The following is a 21,716-nucleotide window of genomic DNA, read 5'->3' as shown; positions in this document are numbered from 1 at the left end:
TTTTGTAAAATTTACTAAATATTTGAGTCGTTTAATTAAATTTATGAGCAGGATATTTATAGCACATATCATATTTTTTAAGTACTTTGAAAGTTATCGTTTTATCTTTGTTAGGATTTACGTTATGTTTAAATTGCTTATTTCAAATTATTAGCAGGACATTTATAGCACGTACTATATTTTTAAGTACTATAAAAGTTATCACTTTGTTTATGTTAACCTAATGTTTAAAAAAAATATTTCTTATTATGAGGATATTTATTGCACAACCCATATTTTTTTAAGTACATACAACGAAAGTTATCACAAGATTGAAGAAAAATCTATGAACTCCAAACCCCTCAATCAATATACCAACCAACCAATATTTATCAATTATCTGTAAATAGTCGAAGCACATAAAAACAAATTACATCGTAACTGCTTTTTTTATATATATTTTTTTGTAACTCATATGAGACTTGATAATTGTAATAACAAAATATAGTGAAAAGCGGTTAACGCAAAATATTTAAAAATAGTTGATAAATAAAAATATAAATTGTAAAATTTACATCACAACCCTTTTTTATAAAGACATGTATGGATTTATTATTTAAAATCGATTTTTATTATTTTTAAACCGAATACTAAAAATATTGTGTAGACCCCATCACTTATATATATTTTTATACTTTATCTTTATACTTTTTCCCCGACATGATTGCGTATGGTTATGTTTGTAGAATGTTCCCAACCTTTTTTGGTCTAGGGCCCTTTACGAAATTTTCTTGTCGATGGGGGTAAGAAATTTGGCAGAATGTCAATTTTTCTTCGCTGAGAAAAGGAGGAATAAAAATATGTTGGCCAGCCGTCCCTTTTATCTTGTATGGTCCCTAGTATCCGTTCAATCTCTCCAGTGTATATTATAAGAGTACGTAAAAAATCTATCCAAAGTATTTTTGTTGTCTTTTTTTAATTTTAACTTTTATGTTCTGATATTTATTTATACCATAAGTTTACTATTCGTAATTTCAATCGGATAAATACGCTAATCTTGCAGTTCCTCTATTTCAATTTATTCCTTTTTGTAGTAGAAAAACAAAATCAACAAAAGGAAGCACACAATGAAGAAATGAATCAATCATAGGAACAATTTTTCTATGCTGATAGCCTTTTCCCTGGACATCGTTTTGATGTCCATTGATAACAATACAATGCATACCAAAATTTCAAAAAGAAGGAAAACGTTAAAGGCATCTTAAACGCCGATGATAATCTAATGTGTTATTAGTATTTCCTAGGTTTTCTTTATTTTTCGGTCACTGTTTTAGGGTCGTTATCGTTGGAATTACCACAAATCGTATTTTAAAGACGTAATTATATGTACGTGGTAAGTGATGTTAATCAAGAGTTGCTGGAGAGTTGAGGAGGGCAGAAGTGGATGGTAAAAATTTCGTTTCATTAACCGAGACAATTAAAATCATCAACAGAAAATGAAGGTTTTATTTCAATGTAAAATAATATAATAAAAAAATTTGTAAATATATTTTTTAATGAATTAATCAAACGTTTTTAAAAATACAACGTGTGTTATGCATACTGACGATAAAAGTAAAGAATAACAACAACAAAATATTTCGTAAGCGTACAATGGAGTATTTAATATAGATTTTTGATCATGGATTTACGTTAAAATAGTTTTGTTGTTTTTTTATAAAACAGGGGATTCACCTATCACACTTACTTTTAAAAGGGGGCTCGCGCAAGCCCTAAAGCCTCCCACCCCAAACCCAGCCCTGATGTTGCATATATGCAACATAAACTGAGATTTTGATTCAATTTATGTTGCATATGCATGAATTGAAATTTCTAAATTAAATTTTAATTAAATTTTTTATTTAAAATTAGCACATAAGACGGCACTCACGTACCCGATAATTACCGAATGTTTTGTTTGACTGTCCGTTATGTAAAAAAAAAAAACAACGTATCATTTTATTTGATTGTCAGTTTAATGCGACCCGGTAACTTGGGATTTCGGTGATGTTAATTTTCAATACTATCGAAGCAAGCATCACCCCATGAAATATTTTAAGAAATAAAGCTAAAGCTTTATTTCTTAAAATAAACGTAAAACTTTTGTTTATTTTTTTTTAATTACCTAACGTTTAAGTGACTCTGAAATCTAGCTACGGCTTATGCAACACCGTTTATCATGTCCCTACTCAGGCTTCAACTTTAAAAGTTTCATAGCCTATGCCTACTTGTTAGTGGATTTACTCTTTATGTTTAAACTTACTATAATTTCATGTTATTAATGAGTGAAAATTCTAGGCAAAAACACTCGCCAAACTTTTGTTTATGTATGTATCGTGAATATTTCTGATTATTTCATCTTTTGTAAAACGCCCAGTGATCCTCCGGGGTTACATCCAGTATTCGTGTTCTCCGGTGGGACATTTATTTATTATTTGTTGAATTTATTTTAAAAATAAAAACGCGATAACGCCCTGTCGCTTCGACACTTGTTCATATTTTATAAATTTTGGAGAAACAATTCGTCGACCGCGAGGAGATAATATGTAGGAGAGTAGTCGAGAGAGTCGGAGAGCTGGTCGGGGGAGGGGAGCCTGCGTGCAGAGACCCTGAGTAACTTGGTTTGCGACTGTGGTGGCAGATGGAGCGCGGAGCTCGCGCGACCTCTGCATGCGGCGGCGCCTGTTCGCCGGCATGAAGAGCCTGTCCATGTTCGGCTCCCGCTCCAGGAACTGCTCGCCGCAGCACCGCTCCATCTCGCTGCCGGAAAGTACGGACTACCCACCCAACCCGCCCAACCCGCCCAACCCGCCCCCTCTGTGTGCTCCGAGGTGACGGTCCCCCGCTCTGCCTTGCCACTGCCTATCGGTGTCGGTATACCGGGATTAGAACACCCAATAGGGATTACTATAGACAACTTACGATGATTTTCCCCTCGCACTCATTTTAAATATCTTCAGAAATACACGACAGTTATTGTTCAATACGGAATCGAACCATTCCATTAATCATTTTAAAAATATATTAACACAATATCAAAGATTTCGACGTAAATCTTTATTATCAGAAATCGCTACGTAAAGTATACTGCTCCTCATCGCAATATACTTTAACAATAAAACGGGACCGTTTTGTTAAAATGTTCGGTCTGGTTGATGTTAATGCGAGTAAATGTGTGTCGCTGGTGGCAAAACAATATTTCTAAAGCCAGTTATTATTTCCAAAAGCCAATAAAAATGTATTATTACTTTACATTACATAATTACTAATCAAATTAATTTTTGAAAATAAATCAGCTACGATTTTCCAAAATATAAATCGCGCATTGATTTATATTTGTACGAGTATATTAATAATAATAAGAAAAATCACATTTTTTATCCTTAGCAGTTTTTCTCTCCTGCATTTTTTTATTTGGTGGTTTACAAAATATTCGTTTATGATGAGCAATACGCGAGGTAATTTTGTTAATTTGTATGATTTTTTTCGTTGATAGAACTAGTAATTATTTGAAAAAAAATGGAATGTTTCCATTCTGGAAAAATAATTTTAGAACACCAATCATTCACATTGCATTAACAATTAATCAGTAAACTATCAAATATATTTGTATTTTGTATGAGATCTGATATTTGTTTAGCTTCGCGTTCTCCTTGAATGAGTGCTTAGGAAAAAACATAAATTTGGATATAGATTATTCTATTCATTGTCTAGCTATTCGATTCAAATAACGCGATTTTTTTAGTTATATTTAGATAATTATCAGATTTGAAGCCTCAATAATTCATTTCATTGCTTAGACTCACATCGAGGCCAAACTATATACTTGTATTTAAAAGTGTCTTATAATCGTTGAAAAGTGCCTTAGGAAAACAGAAAAACTCGAGATACTTCGAATAAAAGAATTCTCTGATTATCTTAATTAATATCAAGCTGACTCTTGCATAGAATAATGTTTTAATCCAAAATAGGGATTAGCTGTAGGAATTTGCCACACAAAAATTGTACCTGAAAATAAGGCACCAAGGCTTTTAATAATGCCTTCAGTGTTATGATATCTTAAAAACCCAATGAAATATTATGAAATTTTGTAAGATTGTCGTCATCAAAACATTAGTACGTTACAATGTGAAATCATTTTAAATTATTCACATTTTTATCGAACTTTATAAACAAAGAATTTAATAGAACCCTGATAATATTTGAGTCGACCACCTAACTGTAAAACGGTTTTTACACATTATTTAGTACCTCACGTCATTTATCATTTTCCTGAATCATGGGTCGTAAAATGATGCATCTTTTGATAGGCAAATCGCACAACTTGATTGTGGTCCCGGACCTCGAACCCACTCTACCACAAATTGATATCTATATTTTAATAACTGGCCCCCTAGACCTACAAAAATGTATCAAATTTAAATATTTATCTTTATGACAAAAACACATACATTTTTTAAAAATAGTAATAAAAACGTACATCAAAACTTAATTACGTACGCTTCGTAATTGTGTCGTATTAGAACAACTAAAAACGTATACCGATTAAAGTCTTCCTGATAAGAAATGTACAATTTGAATTTGAAATATGGTAAAAGGTAATTGTACATATTACTTGGTATCGATTAATGTAGTTTTAACACAATTTCATTCATTCGAAAGGACTAATCCAAGTAATCTGAGCGATGTCTTGTTAAACTTGTGTTTTGAATTTTGACAATCTTGCAATTATTCTAGACTTGGTTTTAGACTATCAGTGTTTGATGTCATTCATTGTTGTGTGCTTCAGTGCTTTCTCCCTTTCTCTGTTATCCTTTAAGAAGTTCTTGGAATATTCTAATCATTGCTTGTTATCCCAAAGTTTCTATTACCTTTATATCTCAATATTCAGTTTACGTCTATGTGTTGCTTAGCTGCATCGTGTTGGATCAATATTCAATCCACGGTTTGGTCACTGTTTCTAGTTCGTTTTCTACGCCATCCCCACCCACCTGCTTGAAGATCCCTCATTTCATCTTTGTGTCTTTCAAATTATAAATTCGTTTCATTTTATTTTATTTTCTTTTTGTTTATTTTTGTTTCTTTGATACAAACCTTTCAGAGATGGGGATAACTGGAACGCGGCCATTTGGTCAACCCCTTTGCTTCGTTCAGGATGACGAGGAACCCGCCCCCGCTCCTAAATCAAATAGAAGAAAAAAATAATCGCCCAGTTTAATGTGTAGTCATATTACCTACGAATTTGACAAAATCAAAAATATATATATACCAAATAGAAAATGTGCTCAATTACAATTATTATTTTTTATTATTTAATTAGTAGTTCTTTTAGAGAACTGTACAATTAAGAATTTTAAAAATGTCATCTGTGATAATTGTAAAAATGTTAAAGTAAATAAAATATAATATTAATTTAAAATATTTTTTCATATTACATTAAATTCTATGCATTGTTTAAAATTATCAGTAAGTACAAGCATGTTTTTTTGTAAAAATGGTTTGATTTTAATTATTTAAATATAAAAATAAAATAAAACGCATGATTTGCTGTGTAATTTATTGAAATTAAAATTAAAGAATGCGGATGCTTTTGAGCTTTTCAAATCTGAATTCTTTAAAAATTGACATTTAAGTGTGTTTTCTGGATTTAGGTTTTTATAACATTTATCGTATTTTGACTCACTAAGCAATATAAATTTAATATGTATTATAACACTAACACTGAATTTACTATTTTTCCACTAACGTACACCTTTACATTACGTACACCAGGTACATAATTATACTTTGTTTTTGTTGGGTATAATAAATAACTAAATAGTAAGATTTTGACAGCTATTTTTCTTGTTTGTATGAGTCTTATTACTAAAGTCCTGTTGGCATCAATGTGATATATTGTCTCCTTTCTGGGCCTTCCTCGATCTTATACTAGCGGGAAGGTACACGGGCGAGTGCCAAGTGTACGGGTGTAGGCAGCATGTACAATTCGTTCAGGGCGCGATATAATGTACTAGTGATTCTCCACTAACTCCCGGCGGTGTGTTCCTTTGTTCTGGCTCCAGGAATGATGAAGAGTTCTACCAGCGCTCTAATGTTGCGACAGTCTGAGAGCGCCAGCCCTATCGCCGGTACCTTTCTTACACCTTCTTCACTGTCCTCTAGTTTCATTTTTATTACTTTTGTGTTATATTTGTACGAAGGCTTCGCACCGACATTAACCCCACTGTGAATGGAAATTCAATATACAGAGTAGAACGACTTTTTTCGAGACATTTTTTTTACATTTCACATCATACCATTTTGCATGGAACACATTTATTTGTTTTATTTTGTCGTTTATTTTTAATTTCGTTATTACATGCATTTTAATCATTCGTATAATGTGTTATTCTATTTCATTGTTAGCACGACGATCACAATGTATTGTACTATATATTATTGTATTATATATTTATGTTTATAGACACCAGAGTTCTTATAAAGAATGCACGCTCACGATTTGTCTTGTATTCTTTCACATCCCTCAACAAATACTACACCTGTACTTTAACCCGTTTTTTGTGTTGTGAAGTGTAATTATTTATCATTGAATGATCTCATCTTTAATATTAGACGATTCATCAAATTATTATGTCACATGTAGGTACATGCTACTTGAACTTTAAAATTTAGTGTTATGCAGTAAAAAAATTATTCATTGGTAAAATTTGTATCAGTACGTATACATATTGAAGTGACGTTAAGTATTTTTAGTACAAATGCTAAGACTTTCTTCCAGGAAATGTTACATATATCATATACTCAAAAATTAAAAAGTGAACTGCATAACACCGAGGTTAGTAGTGTTCGTGTCCCAGGGCAGCAGACATTCGGAGAGTGACCTAAATCCATTCCCTTATAGCGCCACATTCGCCCCGCCGCCAGAGACTGAACCTCCGCATGAAGAGCTTGTCCCTGGACTCGCCCGAGAGCTCGGAGCAGCGCCGCCGGCCGCCGGCCGCCCGCCTGGAGCAAGCCCACGTGATCTCCAAAATGCACTGTACGGGAGGTGCCATTCATATCGGTGTCACGACTGCTACTGCCTGCTTTTTTCTGTGTACTCCACTCAATCCTCTAATCACACGCTTCTTTCTGTCGCTAAACTCACCCCGGATCGCGTCCGATAATGTTAGCGGTCGCGTCCACTTCGCGCACTGGGTTAGTGGGCCACGAAGGCCAACACTCGCCCTGCGCTGGGCTGAGATTAATTCCGTGCTCTACATTTTTATTTATCATACAGTTTTATCGCAATTATTTATCTATTTTTTTACATCTTCACATTACCGTTTGAATTCGAAATTGTAAAATAATATTTCTGTTTCATATTTGAGATATTTAACAGCTTTTTATTTTTAATTGTGTTTTGAATTTATTCCGTTAAAATACGAGTAATATGTATTATTCCAAAAAAACCGTGGGTAAATTATATTCAATTTATAGAAAATTGTATAACACGTTTTTTTACGCAATAACGAACCGTTTAAGAAAAATCGTTTTCGCTTTCAATGTTTTGCAGTAAAATATATCGAGTAGCAACCCGATAATGAGAAATATTGACATTCATAATAAATGGAAATATTTATTTCATTTATTTTCAATTTCGTAATAGTGTAATTATTTCAATTAATTGTGATAAAACATACACATTTGCGTGTATAAATTATATATTTTTTTATTTATTTATTTTATTAATGAGTGCATTTTTATATAAAGCATGTTTTCCAATAAACAATTTTCATTAGGAGCACCAACGTTTCTTTTTTACCTTTACTCCACCGCTCATACTGTTTTATTCAATTCAATGTTTATATTATGTCTCCTTGCAGATTCGATGTTCCAGGTTCCTGTAATGCAATATTCTGTTTACACTAAAATAAACAGTTTTCACTTTCACTCTTACAGTTTCTTAAAACACTTTTAATATTTCTCTTTACTCTTTACTTTGTTCACGTTCACATTTTTCTTTGTATTGTTTTTTTTTCTATGTATAACATATTCGAAACACGAAAGTATTAAATACTTAATTCGATTAAATATTATATTTTATCACTTATAGTAAAATAATACATCAGAGTATTCAAAACCATTCGAGTAATGTTGAAGACTGTTAAGCTTTTTTATTTATTTTTCTTTGCTTTTAGTAAATAAATGTCTAGTTTTAATTTATAGAAGGAAGTTCTTAGAGCGGAATATAAAAAAAAATCATTATTCCCTCTTGCTAAAAGGAATAATAAACTTGTATGTAGTCGTATTGAAATCTACCGCTTCAATCTCTTAGTTTTCTAGAATTCAATTGTTTTTTACAATATTATTATCGTGATCTTTTTACATCCAAAATTTTATTTATCACAAAAATATATTATTCATTAAAATACAACATTTTAAATCATTATATTTCAGATTTGTATTCAAATAAAAAAGATCATTTGGAGATTTTTTTAAAGTAACAATTTGTCCTTTATTCATTTATGATATGTACTTGTTACACGATTCAACCCTTGTGAACTACCTACACATCCCTGCTACGTGCATATTTTTATAAATATTATAGTATTATGTACATAAGTAAATTAGCAAAGTAGCACCCTTGCACGTGCATGCAAGATATGATATGATATAATATTTAGTTGTTTAAGTATAAACTTAATGATTTCAACCATTTTAAATTCTCTGTCTTTAGTATGCAATATAAATTTATTAGATTTTTTCGATTTTGCCAAATAATTTTTCTTTTATTAATTTTTGTAGGTACTATTAGCGATACAGTCTCGCATGCAAACCCTAGTAATGCACGTCGCAACCGAATTCACTCTAAATCTAAATCAAGTACGTTTTTTTATTATTTAATTTTAATTATTTACATATATAATGACACTTACTTTTGAATATGCAAAAATAATAAAAAATTGACACTCATTTTTATTTTTATATATATATATATATATATATATATATATATATATATATATATGTATATATGTATCAGTATATATATATATATATATATATATATATATATATATATATATATATATATATATATATATATATATATATATATATATATATATATATATATATATATATATATATATATATATATATATATATATATATATATATATATATATATATATATATATATATATATATAAAATCATGCTTATGTTTTTTTTATATTGCTAATAGCAGATAACCTGTTATATTACCTTGTTTTTAAAATGAAATAATTTTTTTTAATGTTTTGTGAATGTTCTAATTTCTTATCATTCTAACATTTCTAATTCGTTATTTGCCACGAATAATATTGAATATACTTTCTTAAAACCGTTTATAAAAATCCCATGGTGGTGCTTATACATAAATACATAAACCTTTCAGAAATGCTGTCGAGCGTTGGGAATGCGAAAAACCATTTTTGGAAATTACATCCTCAAATATATATGTGTGTGGTAATAATTCAATTTGTTTTAGCATCGTTATTTCGATAACATTTACATATTTTTTTAATTTGCCACATCTTATTTCTGTTCATGTACATTTTTAAAAAATATGTACAAATACTGTTTTCAAACCTCGTACACAAACACATTAAGCTAGTCTCTGGAAAATACATCATGTAAAAAAAAATATGCAAATAAATTCACATTTCGGTATATAAATGATACATTCAATAACTTAAGGAACAAACATCTATATTTATCGAATTAAATTTAAACCAGTATAATTAACAAGAAAAATTCATTTTCTAACATATTTGTTATTTCTTTTGATATTTTTACTCTACACATTTTTTCCATTTACTCCTGTCCAACAACGTTGTACAAAAAAGCTATTTACATAATTGAATGTTCGCATATTTTCAATTCCATTTTCGAAATCACATTAAACCAACCATATTTTAATTCCGTTCTTATAATTTAGTTGTATTTTACGTTTCCAATCTGCACTGTTGATACTTTATTACGTACTTCCTTCATATGTTTGGAAATATAAAGATGTGTTGATAGACCATTATTTAAACAACATTGGATGTTACAGCCCCCTCTAGCCCTGTGCACAATCGCCGTCTGCTGAGCGCGCGTAACATGCGCATGAGCAGTGTGGAGCTGCCAGATGACCACGACAAAAGTCTGTCGTCAGCGAGCACAAGCCCTTGCCCGTCACCGGTAAAACATTTATCACTTTTAGGTTACCCTATAAGTGCAAAAAAAGTTCAAATTAAAAATCGTTATAACAACAATAACTCTTTATTTACAACATTTTGAGTGTGTCCAAAAACTTGTTCATAAATCTGGATTATCTCAAGAAATAATCCAGATTTGTGAACAAGTATTTGGACCCGCTCAACATGTTGTAAATAAAATAACTGGTCAAATTTTAAGCTAAATAAAAAATTTAAAATCATCTTCTCAAGCGGGTCTCAAGAATGTGAATAAAATCCAGGTCTTCGCTTAATAAAAGTTTTCCCCACTCCAACATAGATGGTTGTTGTGAACTTACACGTACTCTCTCAAGTTACAAAAATTGAGTAGTGTGGTTGTTGTCAATCATGGGTAGAATTGGTGAATGTTACAGGTGTGTAAAGTGATCACTTAACCAAGCCTATGACGGTCGTAAGCCATATGCCCAGACTTCCATTTTCATCTTCATCTTTGATTGAGATATCCAAAAATGTAATCCTTGTATTTACTTGAGAAAATAATAACTAACTATTCTATTTTGTCTATGTGAGTTTCTCTGTCTGGTCGTTTGAGTTATCCAATAAAGTCAGAATATCAAGAAAATACATAATATTTCGTCCACTCAAGTTCCGATATGAAGTATAGAACCAAAGTGCCTGTACATAATTAAAACTACGCGACGCATTATAATTTTAGCAAAAGCCTCACAGGCTTCTTCCCACCAACTTGTACGTGGTGCTGTTCAACTTCACTTCGCGCCACCAGGACGAGCTGGACCTCAAGGCTGGCTACAAAGTGACGGTCATCGACACGTCAGACCACGACTGGTGGAAAGGAAAGTGCCTGGGGCGAGTAGGATACTTCCCGTCCAACTACTGCACGCGCCTGCAAGCCGGGGAGAAGCCCCTGCAAGTCACACACAATCTGCAGGTCACTTGGCAATCTTTGGCATGGGTGTAATTACGGATAGCTATAACACATTTTGCTTAAAAAATAACAGTCTCTTCCAGATTACAGAGACATTCGAGAGTCTTTTCTCATTTGTCATTTCTCATTTGTATCCGATAAAATTTATTTAGTATTCGGGCTCTTTTTTACATATAAATATAAAAAGTATTGCAACAGTGAGCGCATTGAATTATCATAGAATATATTTTATATTTAGTTTTGACATTTGCTTCAATAGAAGAATACTGTTTTTTTCCACTTTACTTTGCGCAGTTGAAAGATATCGATTTCAATCATTCTATTTGATTATTCAAAAAGTTATTATGTAAAATAAATCTATATCTTGTGGTATGCACCCACGTCCTAATAAGAATAATGACTTTTTTGACATTTTTTTAAGCTTTGTTTTTTTGTCTTTTTTTCTGCTTTTTTAACCAAAATAACTGAACATGAAAAAAAAACACGATAATTCAAGCTTTTTATTGGTAAACTATATTTTTTTATAACTCTCTTGGAAACGTCGTAATCAATATATTTTCCTGAGATATCTAATGTAATGAAGAGCTTTAAATGCTCTCTCATTGTAATGCAATACGCAACTCTCGTCTATTCCCCTTGTACTAATTGCAAATGGAGCATAAAGAACTAGGTACTTTTAAACCATACCTCGTAAGAATTAAACCGGTTTAATTTTTTTGTTAATGTATTTTCAGGTATCAGACGGCGATAACGGTCTTATGCTGTTGAGGGACCAAATAGTAATCCAAGTGGGAGAAGAAGTGGATGGAATGGTGATGATCAGATCTGGCGACAACCGCCAAGGAGTCTGTCCACTAAAGTTCCTACAAGAAGTGTGACAGGCAAGCGCTCAGGATGCGGGCCCCTCCCAATCCTCTTCCCAACCCCTGGTGGTGGCTGCTACCATCGAAAACAATGAATTTCTCGAGGACGCTCGTAATTTATCGTGTCACTCCACGTCAGCCAACACACCGAGCTCTGAAACCAATTCTACTTTCCCTTATAAACTATCAGAAAATTTAATCGGTAACTTGAAACGATCTGTGCCCATTTCGACGCAAAAACCGACACAATCTTATCAGTGTTATCAGTCGAGTAATCTCGATAGCATAGATATCCACAAAAGTGTATTGAATAGTTATAGAACGAAGAACATTTCACACACCCAGAGTGGATGGGCTCCCCGTCCCTACAGCTTGAACTCGGGAAACTTGAACTCGTTTTGCGGGAACAGTGGTTTCCTCACGCACTTCAAGCCCCTGACTCCGACTCGGAACGGTATCATCCCCAGTCGGAACGCTTATAGTCCGAGCGCCTCCATCAGCAGAACGAACTCCTTCCAGTACACAGATTGCCATTCTCCCATCGCTCAGGACATACTGGATCGCAACGCGTATAAATTAGACAGAAGAAATATCAAAAAACTTCCGATTCTTTCATCAGCTCGTCCGTTGGGGTTGAATTTCCCAACCCCGAAAAGGTTAACAAGTTTCATCGGTAATAGAAAGATATGCAATTCTCAAGAGAGGCCTCTTTTGATGGGCTACCAGACTGATCATGACGATGTAGAACAGGGAGCGGCTTTTGAAATAATTCCAAATAAAAACGGGTTAAGAATATCTCCTGTGTTGACTCCGAGTACGTACAATAACACGATTACAGATAAGTACACTACTCGTTCCAAACTGAACTCTCACTCTAGACCATTGCTGTTTTTACGAAATTAGAAGCGGAATTTTTCATAAATAAAAAACTGATTATAAATTCTGCATTTTAAATAAAGCTTTTCAGTTTTTATTCATTTCATATAGCATATAGTAGAGTAGGCACGAATCGCGATTGGTTGACGATTGTCGTTTCATATTTACCATATAAAATATTTAGACAACCCTCTGGTCTCACTAAAGAAAGTGAATAAAAATTAAATATAATATTAGTTTAAAATAATATTGTTATTAGTATTATTACAAATTGTCCTGTATTTATTCGTTCATAGTAAGTTTATTAGTAACTAACACGTCCCTTGTTAAATGAAATATTACTTTTCTAATCATAGCATAATTCGTCTCAATTTTACCTTCGTTGATAAATATATTTTAGTCTCATATCTTTCCCTAGTACTTTCCCGATCTAGTTTTATTTATTTTTCATTCATTATCATTTTGAATATTTCCATTCTTGATTTTAATTACCTTGCTTGTGTTTTAAATGCAAATTACACCCAAGTACACCTTATTAGTCATTGTTATTTAGTTAGCTAGAAAATAATTTTAATTGACTCTACAAAAAATACATAAATATTTTTATCATTATCATAATTATTACTTTATATCTATAGCACATCATGCGTTCCTATAAAAAGTTCATAATAATCATTTCACAAAATTATTTTGGCATTCACTTTTATGAAATAATAAAACCTGATTTAGTTGGCCTATTTATTTCATTTAGCTGAACAACCAAAAAAACCTGAACGTAATATTTTTTATATTGTGATTAAAAAGCTTTAATATGTTTTTTCCCTTGAAAATTGATAAAATATTTCAATATTAACAATGTACATATTCTTCTATTGGTGTTATATTTCTATAATATTTTAAATATGAGTATATAAAAATTACATATAAATATATATATGCACAGTATATTTAATTATCAAGCTAAGAGATAAAAAGCTGTAAAACTTTAAAATCAACTTGTTGTTTTATTTCAAAAGTGCTAGATATTCCGCCTCCGTGGTGTGATGGTTAACGTGTTTAGCTACCGTGCTGGAGGTCCCGGGTTCGACTCCCAGGGGGGGTTAAAAGAAATATTTAGGATTTAACTCTCTAATATTCATTTTACATTACCCTGGACTGGTCCCTGAAGCGCAGGAGTAATCACCTTACCTTCATATTAATAACAGTCAAGATAACACTGCGTCAATGCGATGCCGTGCCCAATTCACCATTGGGTGAGGGTAAGGTTTAGAAGACGAAGATATTTCACTTATGAGTACCTTTATAAGTTTATGTATATATTGTAAAACATCATTAATTGTTAATTTTAAAAGGTAATTTGAATAACTTTGTCCTGTGATTTTAGACCTTGGATTGTAAACGGTCGAGATCAGGGGTCCTAAATCTTTTTAACTTGAGGGCCATCCTGACTTCTGCGCTATGTTTCAATGGCTAAGGCCTATATCATTAATTACAATTGAAATATTCAATTCCGTATGTATTGTATGTCAGTAACTGTGATTCCATATTGGCCGTTATATAAAAATATGATGATTTTTAAAAATGATTTACTTGCATTGCAAATTTTACAATGCAACAAAAATAAACTATGGCGGGGTTTAGATCCTACCATATACGGTGTTCGGTTCACCTTTTGTATAATTCTATTGTAAAATATTCACCCGATGCCTGTCGAATTAAAAATGCCTAACAAACTACCATACTCTCGTTTTATATAAATATATTCGTAATATTATATATTTTAGTGAGTCGTGATTGTTATGTCGCAAGCAGACATAGATACATGTTTATGCACATAATTATAATTATTATAGTTCTGAATATCTTATATAATTATATTGAATCGTTTATTTAGCATATTTTCTTAGACATCAAATAAAAAGATTCTTTTGAGTACTAGAGAAAAGTACTATTAAAAAAGATAAACGCAAATCGTGAAACAAATAATCGTCGGTTTTTAAGCTGTTGAATTTTAAAAAATTAAGAATAAAATTGAATGTAAAGACTTGAGGTGAACGCACAGGAACACTTTATGTACACATATCTTAATTAAGAGAGAATATAGGAGGAATAATAATAACATGTCAGTGTCCGTGGAAAAGATGAAATCAAAAGAAACTAAAATGGGATAGCAAGTATTCGTGATCTCTGCCTATCTCCGCAGATATACAATGAGATTGTAAAAGGGTTTTATTTTTTTAATTAAACATTTTTTATTTATTTCAACGTAATAACTAAAACTATGAAAAATTCAGGAATGAGAATTTAACCAATTTTCATCATTGCAGTTAATAGGGGAAATCGTTTATATTTATCATTTTTTCCGGTTTTTCCGATTTTTTTCAGATTTTTTCCGGTTGATTTGAAAACCTTCAAGAAAAATGCAGTACCAATATTGAATTTCCACGTCGTTTTACTAATAAGTAGAGCTTTTTCGAGAATCGTTAGTGTTAAAACCAAATATTATTTCTACCTTAATGAAGTAACATATATGACGCTTTTCTATAAGCGACGAGTTTTCCCTTAAAAATCTTATTTTTCTGTGAGTGAGAGGTTAACTGTTAACCTTCAGAACCTCTCTTTGGTTGTTCCACTATCAGCATAAACTATGATCATATTATGATGATTTTTATCATTCATAAAATTAAAAAGAAAGTAAGAAAATGAAAGACTTTACCAACCCGTCTGATTAAGTACCTGTTTTATTATCCTGTTTATTGAAATATCCTATTTTCATATATTTTAGTCATAAAAATTTTATATTCATTATTATTGCGTGTGATTCTATAAAGTAATTTTTGGCTAAGGTGAGAACTTGGGGACCGAAATTAGCTTGTAACAGAACCTTATGAAAAATATGATTACTTGTATCCTTATTTAGTTAATTATAAAATTGTGTACTGCACGAAATTGAATATCTTTATAAAGATTCAATTCCGTAGGTGATAATGAAAATATTACAGAGATATGTTTGAATATAAAATGTAATCAATTTATCGTATACAGTTCATTTAAACGTTACTTGTTAAATGTCATTAAAATCACACGTCATTAATACATACATTCAGTGAAATACGAATCGTAAAGGGAAATTTGAAATAATAAGAAAAATGCATTTTGTTTTAGGCATAATGTACCAAAAACTTCTTGTAATATCACAACTAAGTCGGTAAATTGCGATATTGTTTATCAAATATTTATAAATTTAAAAAAAAAATCTATTTTATTTAACCACACAATAGTTTTCACTTAAAAACAGAGACAGGTTAAATATTTTTGAACTACCGAAATTATGCGAAAAATCATTGCATATTGGCATCATACTGTATTCAATATCATAATCATAATAGTTATTTTAATCGGCTTGTCAATCAAACATACATAAATAAAAATGAAGTAGGTGTTTCTTAAAAATTACAATTTTCGTATTACTTTATACATTTCAATTTTCATTAACAGATTCTCCACAACTGTATAATTTATTGGCTATCTAAAATACAATATCGTATTATTACTAATATCATCTACATGGCATTTAAATGCATTTTAATTTAATGTAAAAAGTTCATGCTTAAAACTCAAAATAATTTTAAAATGGGAGGTTATATATAGTATATGAAGGTTATTATGTATCTAATTCAAAAGTAAGATTTACACCTACATTATTCGAACGCCAAATGTACACTTTTTGTACCAAAAACCATTTTGTAAATTACATAATACGTAACCATACATATACATGTATGTATGTGAATATTCTCGTAAAGTAAATATACAATGTGTGACAATTTGATTCGCTACAGTAAATATGCACTCAAACTTGAGTTCAGTGTTAAAATAAAAACTGCAAAATGTGAAAAATAGTCTAACGAAATATATTTATTTTATATATCCATTGTAAACTTTTGAAAATCATATAAGTCTAATGTTTATTATCCGTCCTTTTAACCTTGTATGTACATATTAAATATTAGTTATGATTATTTATTTATTATTCTATACTATTGTTTTTTTACCATTAAATTGTCTTACTTTATCAAGGTATATGGTATATGTAAATTAAACGAATTGAAATATTGCGAAATATTGCGATCGCTAAATATTCCACGTCAGCTCAAACATCAGAAAACAAACACCATATTACGCTTACTTATCGTACGATTTATTGTGAAATCATCCGGAACTAAATTATTTTGTATAAGAGTTCCCGTAATTTTCATTTTCTAACGGATCAGTCTGTGGAAAAATATTTCAATTATAATAGCAATGTTTAAAAGATTCATAATGGTGAATATGATTTAAACTTTAATAATAACTCATTATTTCTTTTCCTATTTCATTATAGACTCCTTTAACTACCAAACATAGTGGAATCTGAATCCATAAAAGCATCTAAAATAATGTTAATATTTTATATTTCATAAAAGTTATCTAGGAATGTTTTCTTTAGTAATTATATTTTCTTAAGTGTTTTTCGCAGATGCTTTGCAGATATTTTACAACCTTTATAAAATAAAACAACTTTGTTTTTAACCACTTTTTCATAGATACATTTTTTCTCCAACCGGTTTCGATAAGAACCTTGTCATCATCAGGGTTAAACATGTCCATGTTTAAAGTATGTAAATGATTATCCCTGAGGATGTTCTGGTCGAAACCGGTTGGATAAAAAATGTACCAAAAAAAGGGGTTAAAAATAAAGTTGTTTTATTTTATAAAGTAATTATGGTTTTTTCCTACAGACTTACAGTTTGTCCTACAGACTTGGTGGACATTACAATTTAATATATACTTTAATTAAATAAAGAAAAAATATTTTACGATTGTCTATTTATTACAAGAAAATACTTTTAAGTACTTTCAAGTTTTTTTTCTGTACGATTAAATATTATTTATATTTTCAAGAGGTAATACAATTTGTATGCACATTTTATAACCTCTTTTAAATCAATTTTAAATTTAAAAAATAATGTAACTAATATTCTTGAAAGTTCCCTGACCCTGAAAATTAAATACTATTTATCTAAGGGAATCAATCAAGTCTGAAGGGGTTAAATTACAATGAAAAACCGTAAAGAAATTTTACTAAATAATTTGAATGTATCAACTTGGTCGCCTAAGTACTTGGTAAACTAAAAGTTTTTTCCAAAGCTTTTTTGACAGTTTTGAAACCATCTTAAAACTAGTATATTTACTTATAAACGAAAAAGTTATTATGAAATTAGTTTATAATGAATAATTTTAGTTTTAGAATGAATAAAATATTTAAAAACCAACGTTTTGAATTTTTGTATTCATAAGACGTTTGTGTTTAATTTTAGTAAAGATCGTGCAACTGAATTGATCGATTGTTTGCTGGCAAACTTATCGTATGTGAGAAGTTGAATCAAAAGAAATTTAACTGAAAAATATTTATGCATAATTCGTGTTTTATTGAAAATGTTATAATCGGAGGAATAATATATTAATCATTTACTAGGATAACACTCATGAAATGTGAAAAATAAAAGGTTTTTGACAAAGTCTTGAAACGATTTTTGTTTTGGTGCTTGCACAGTGTGACGTGCTTTAAGTACATTAAGAGGAATAAATGGAGAATATATAAGTTTATAACACATAATAAATGTTAACAAAGCACAAACCTACTGATATATTATGTACACTTATTCATTATTTAGGTTATAAATATTTTACCCTTTTTTTTAATTCTGTTTAATAAAGTGTTGATGGTAAATGTTTAATATGAACCAAACTTAATGAAATAGATTTTCCTAAGTAATGAATCTTTTTTATGAATATTCATAGATATAAAGTAATACCTAAATTATATCCATTGTGATAGGTTTAGTATTTTTATGTGCTTGAAATATGGTAGTTAAAATACATATATATATATATATAAATATATATATATATATATATATATATATATATATATATATATATATATATAAATATATATATATATATATATATATATATATATATATATATATATATATATATATACATATACATATATATAGGGTACTAACGCGTTCATATTAGAAGATCACTAAAAAAACTCAAGATTATGTTATGTAGATGCCCTTTTATTTACAGATATAAATCAAGAGCTTAATCTTTGGATATTTGAACTTCTGCGACTTCCTCGACGTTATTTGTGTATGTATTTTGATTCAAATACCTAGTAAGCACATTGTACCAGACTTTAAAGGTATAAAGGTACCTTAACTAAAACTTAATTTTTAAAAGTTGAAACTGCCGTTGAAATAAAAAAAGAAGAATACGAACATGGTAATGAAAACCGTAATTAAGTTATTGAATTAGGACATTTGTAAAAAAAAAACTTGTAATCACCGAAATTTACTTTAAGAGTACAATTAAAGTGCTCTTGCTTGGTAGTGATAATACCCTACTTAGAATGTGATGAACATATTGTATGTTATTGATATAATATTTATTAATGCACGTCGATGTTGTTTATTATCTATAACGCTGCAGCATAATATTCCAACTATGTGTAAGATTATTTTTTCGATGAACAGCCGAGGACCAAACTCGAGATCACCTAGAATATTGTAAATGGCTTGAGCGTCACTTAGAAAAAAAAACCAATAGGTCCTTGAGTGTATAATAAAATACATTCTGTGTACGTAGCAGTGTACACACATAACATACATATGTACTACAAAAATTGTTTTATTTTAAATGAAAGAAAAATATATATTAAAACAAATTATAGTGACTTATGTTTCAACACACATCACACTATACTACATATCTCCAAAAATATTATAATACAAATAATATTATATATATATCATCAAAACAGGATTTTTGTGTGTTTACTGTAAACTGCACCAATAAATCGATATTTTAAAAATGATGTTTTTTTATTGATCTCATATCCATGCATAATGATTGTATAATATAAAAATTTGCTCATAATTACAAATTTAGTAAGTCAGTTGACTTGTATACGCATGTATATTAGATGGTGACTCGCTGCAGGGGCTCGGAGAGACTCGCGCGAGCCCCTTGTCAAAATTGACTTGGGCCGGCGGGCCTCTTGTTAAATTTAGAGAAATCAATATTCTCTGATTTAATTAGAACATAAATGTTATTTCAGTGGTTGGTTGAAATGTATTATGAAACATAAAACTTTGTTGCCTTTTAAAATTTCTCAGGAATGCTTCATAGGAATGACGAAACGAATGGCCAATATACATTTTATTAATGACTTAGTGACGATGGTTGACATTTGATGTGCATATTAAGTATTTTTTCTTATTTTGCATTATTATGTATTTTGGATAGTTAAAACAAAATAATACACCACCACCCCCCCCCCCCTTTCCCTACCGCCCGCGAACCCCTTGTTAAAAAATTGGCAGCCTACTCCTGTGTGTGTGTGTGTGTGTGTGTGTGTGTGTGTGTGTGTGTGTGTGTGTGTGTGTGTGTGTTTGTGTGTAAATAGGGATATAAAGTTTTCTTTTATCAAACTCCATAAACTCAAAATACCGACAAATATAAAAATTACAATTCACAATGGTGACTGCAGGGATTCAAATTGCAAAAACTTATGTTCTGTTTTATGTCCAAAAAAAGAAATAAAATATCTAGGTGTAATAATAGATCAACACTTGAAATACAATAGTCACATTAATGAACTAGTTAAACTAATAAGAAAATGCATAAATATATTCATTAGAATTCGAAACATACTAACCATCGACAACCTAAAAAGAGTTTACTATGCTATCGTACACTCACTACTACAGTATGGCATTATTGCATGGGGAGGCTCATACAACAACATACTGAACTCAATGAAAATAGTTCAGAAAACTATAATTAAAGTAATTTTGAAAAAAATATCATATAACAAACAAAATTATTATTTAAAAAATTTCAAGTCCCAAATATAGAATCCATTTATAAAAAAAACCGCAATTTTTCAAATACTAAAGGGTGAGTGACAACTATTTAAATTTTTAAAAAAAATTATCATCGAGATTCTCAAACGATTTTTCTACTCCAAAATGCAACACCAAGCAATTTCAGCAAAACTTCAAATATTTGGCAATCAAACATTTCAAAAAACTCCCTATAGAAATAAAAAAATAGATCATATAAAAATACTTAAGAAAAAAATTAAAGATCCATACATTTAAATCTTGAAAAAATATATAAAAAAAACATTATATCTTTTATTATATAACTCTCCACTAACTCTCCAAGCACAAGAGCACAGTCTCTTTTATGGAGAGGCACAGCGAATCGAAATATAAAAGTTCTCCATATGTATAAATGATTCAAATGTATTATGTTATAAATAAAAATGTAAATATATTAAATGAATAAAAAATTAAAAATTAAGTCTGTCTTGTCATATATAATATATTACGTAAAAAGTGGTAACGTACTTTTTACCTTTTTGAGTCAAATAGATAAACATTTTGGAAAATAAACTAAGAAATGCATCAAATATGAATGTTTATCCTTGAAAAAGTTGGTGCATTGCGTATATGCAGTCGTAACTGAAAATAATAATAAAAAATCATGAACTTAAACACCGTCCATTCGACATAGAAAACAAGCTGATTAAATAAAGTGAACATTTCATGTTTTACATTGGCTTCCCTTACGCCGTTTTCCCAATAATAATTATCACACAATGCACCAATAGATTGCGCGCGAACCGGTAGATGGGTACCTATGTAGGTACTTACCTAACTATACAAATGTTTAGCACTATGTAGGTGGG

General features: G+C 30.2%; 1 protein-coding gene across 4 annotated transcripts in view; it reads left to right on the top strand.

Annotated features, from left to right (window-relative positions):
- Stacl (SH3 and cysteine-rich domain-containing protein) overlaps window positions 1-12,940 on the top strand; it is a 136,109-nt gene extending 123,169 nt beyond the window's left edge. Inside the window, exons 16-19 of one of the 4 annotated variants that reach the window (XM_088266129.1) lie at window positions 6,920-7,057; window positions 10,099-10,226; window positions 10,938-11,171; window positions 11,903-12,940. In XM_088266129.1, coding sequence (XP_088122255.1) covers window positions 6,920-7,057; window positions 10,099-10,226; window positions 10,938-11,171; window positions 11,903-12,046 — 644 coding nt within the window. In that variant the 3' untranslated portion in view covers window positions 12,047-12,940. Of the gene's footprint in view, window positions 1-5,119; window positions 5,385-6,919; window positions 7,058-8,805; window positions 8,884-10,098; window positions 10,227-10,937; window positions 11,172-11,902 lie in introns of those variants that run through there. The other 3 variants (XM_088266130.1, XM_088266131.1, XM_088266132.1) reach the window with 3 other exon arrangements.
- The last annotated feature ends 8,776 nt before the right edge of the window (window positions 12,941-21,716 follow it).

Source organism: Brachycentrus maculatus, unplaced genomic scaffold, assembly GCF_059751285.1.
Source record: "Brachycentrus maculatus isolate JH-2025_06_01 unplaced genomic scaffold, ASM5975128v1 h1tg000262l, whole genome shotgun sequence".
NCBI classification, from domain to species: domain Eukaryota; kingdom Metazoa; phylum Arthropoda; class Insecta; order Trichoptera; family Brachycentridae; genus Brachycentrus; species Brachycentrus maculatus.
The sequence above is the reverse complement of the archived record's forward strand: the minus strand, read 5'-3'. Positions and strand labels throughout refer to the sequence as shown.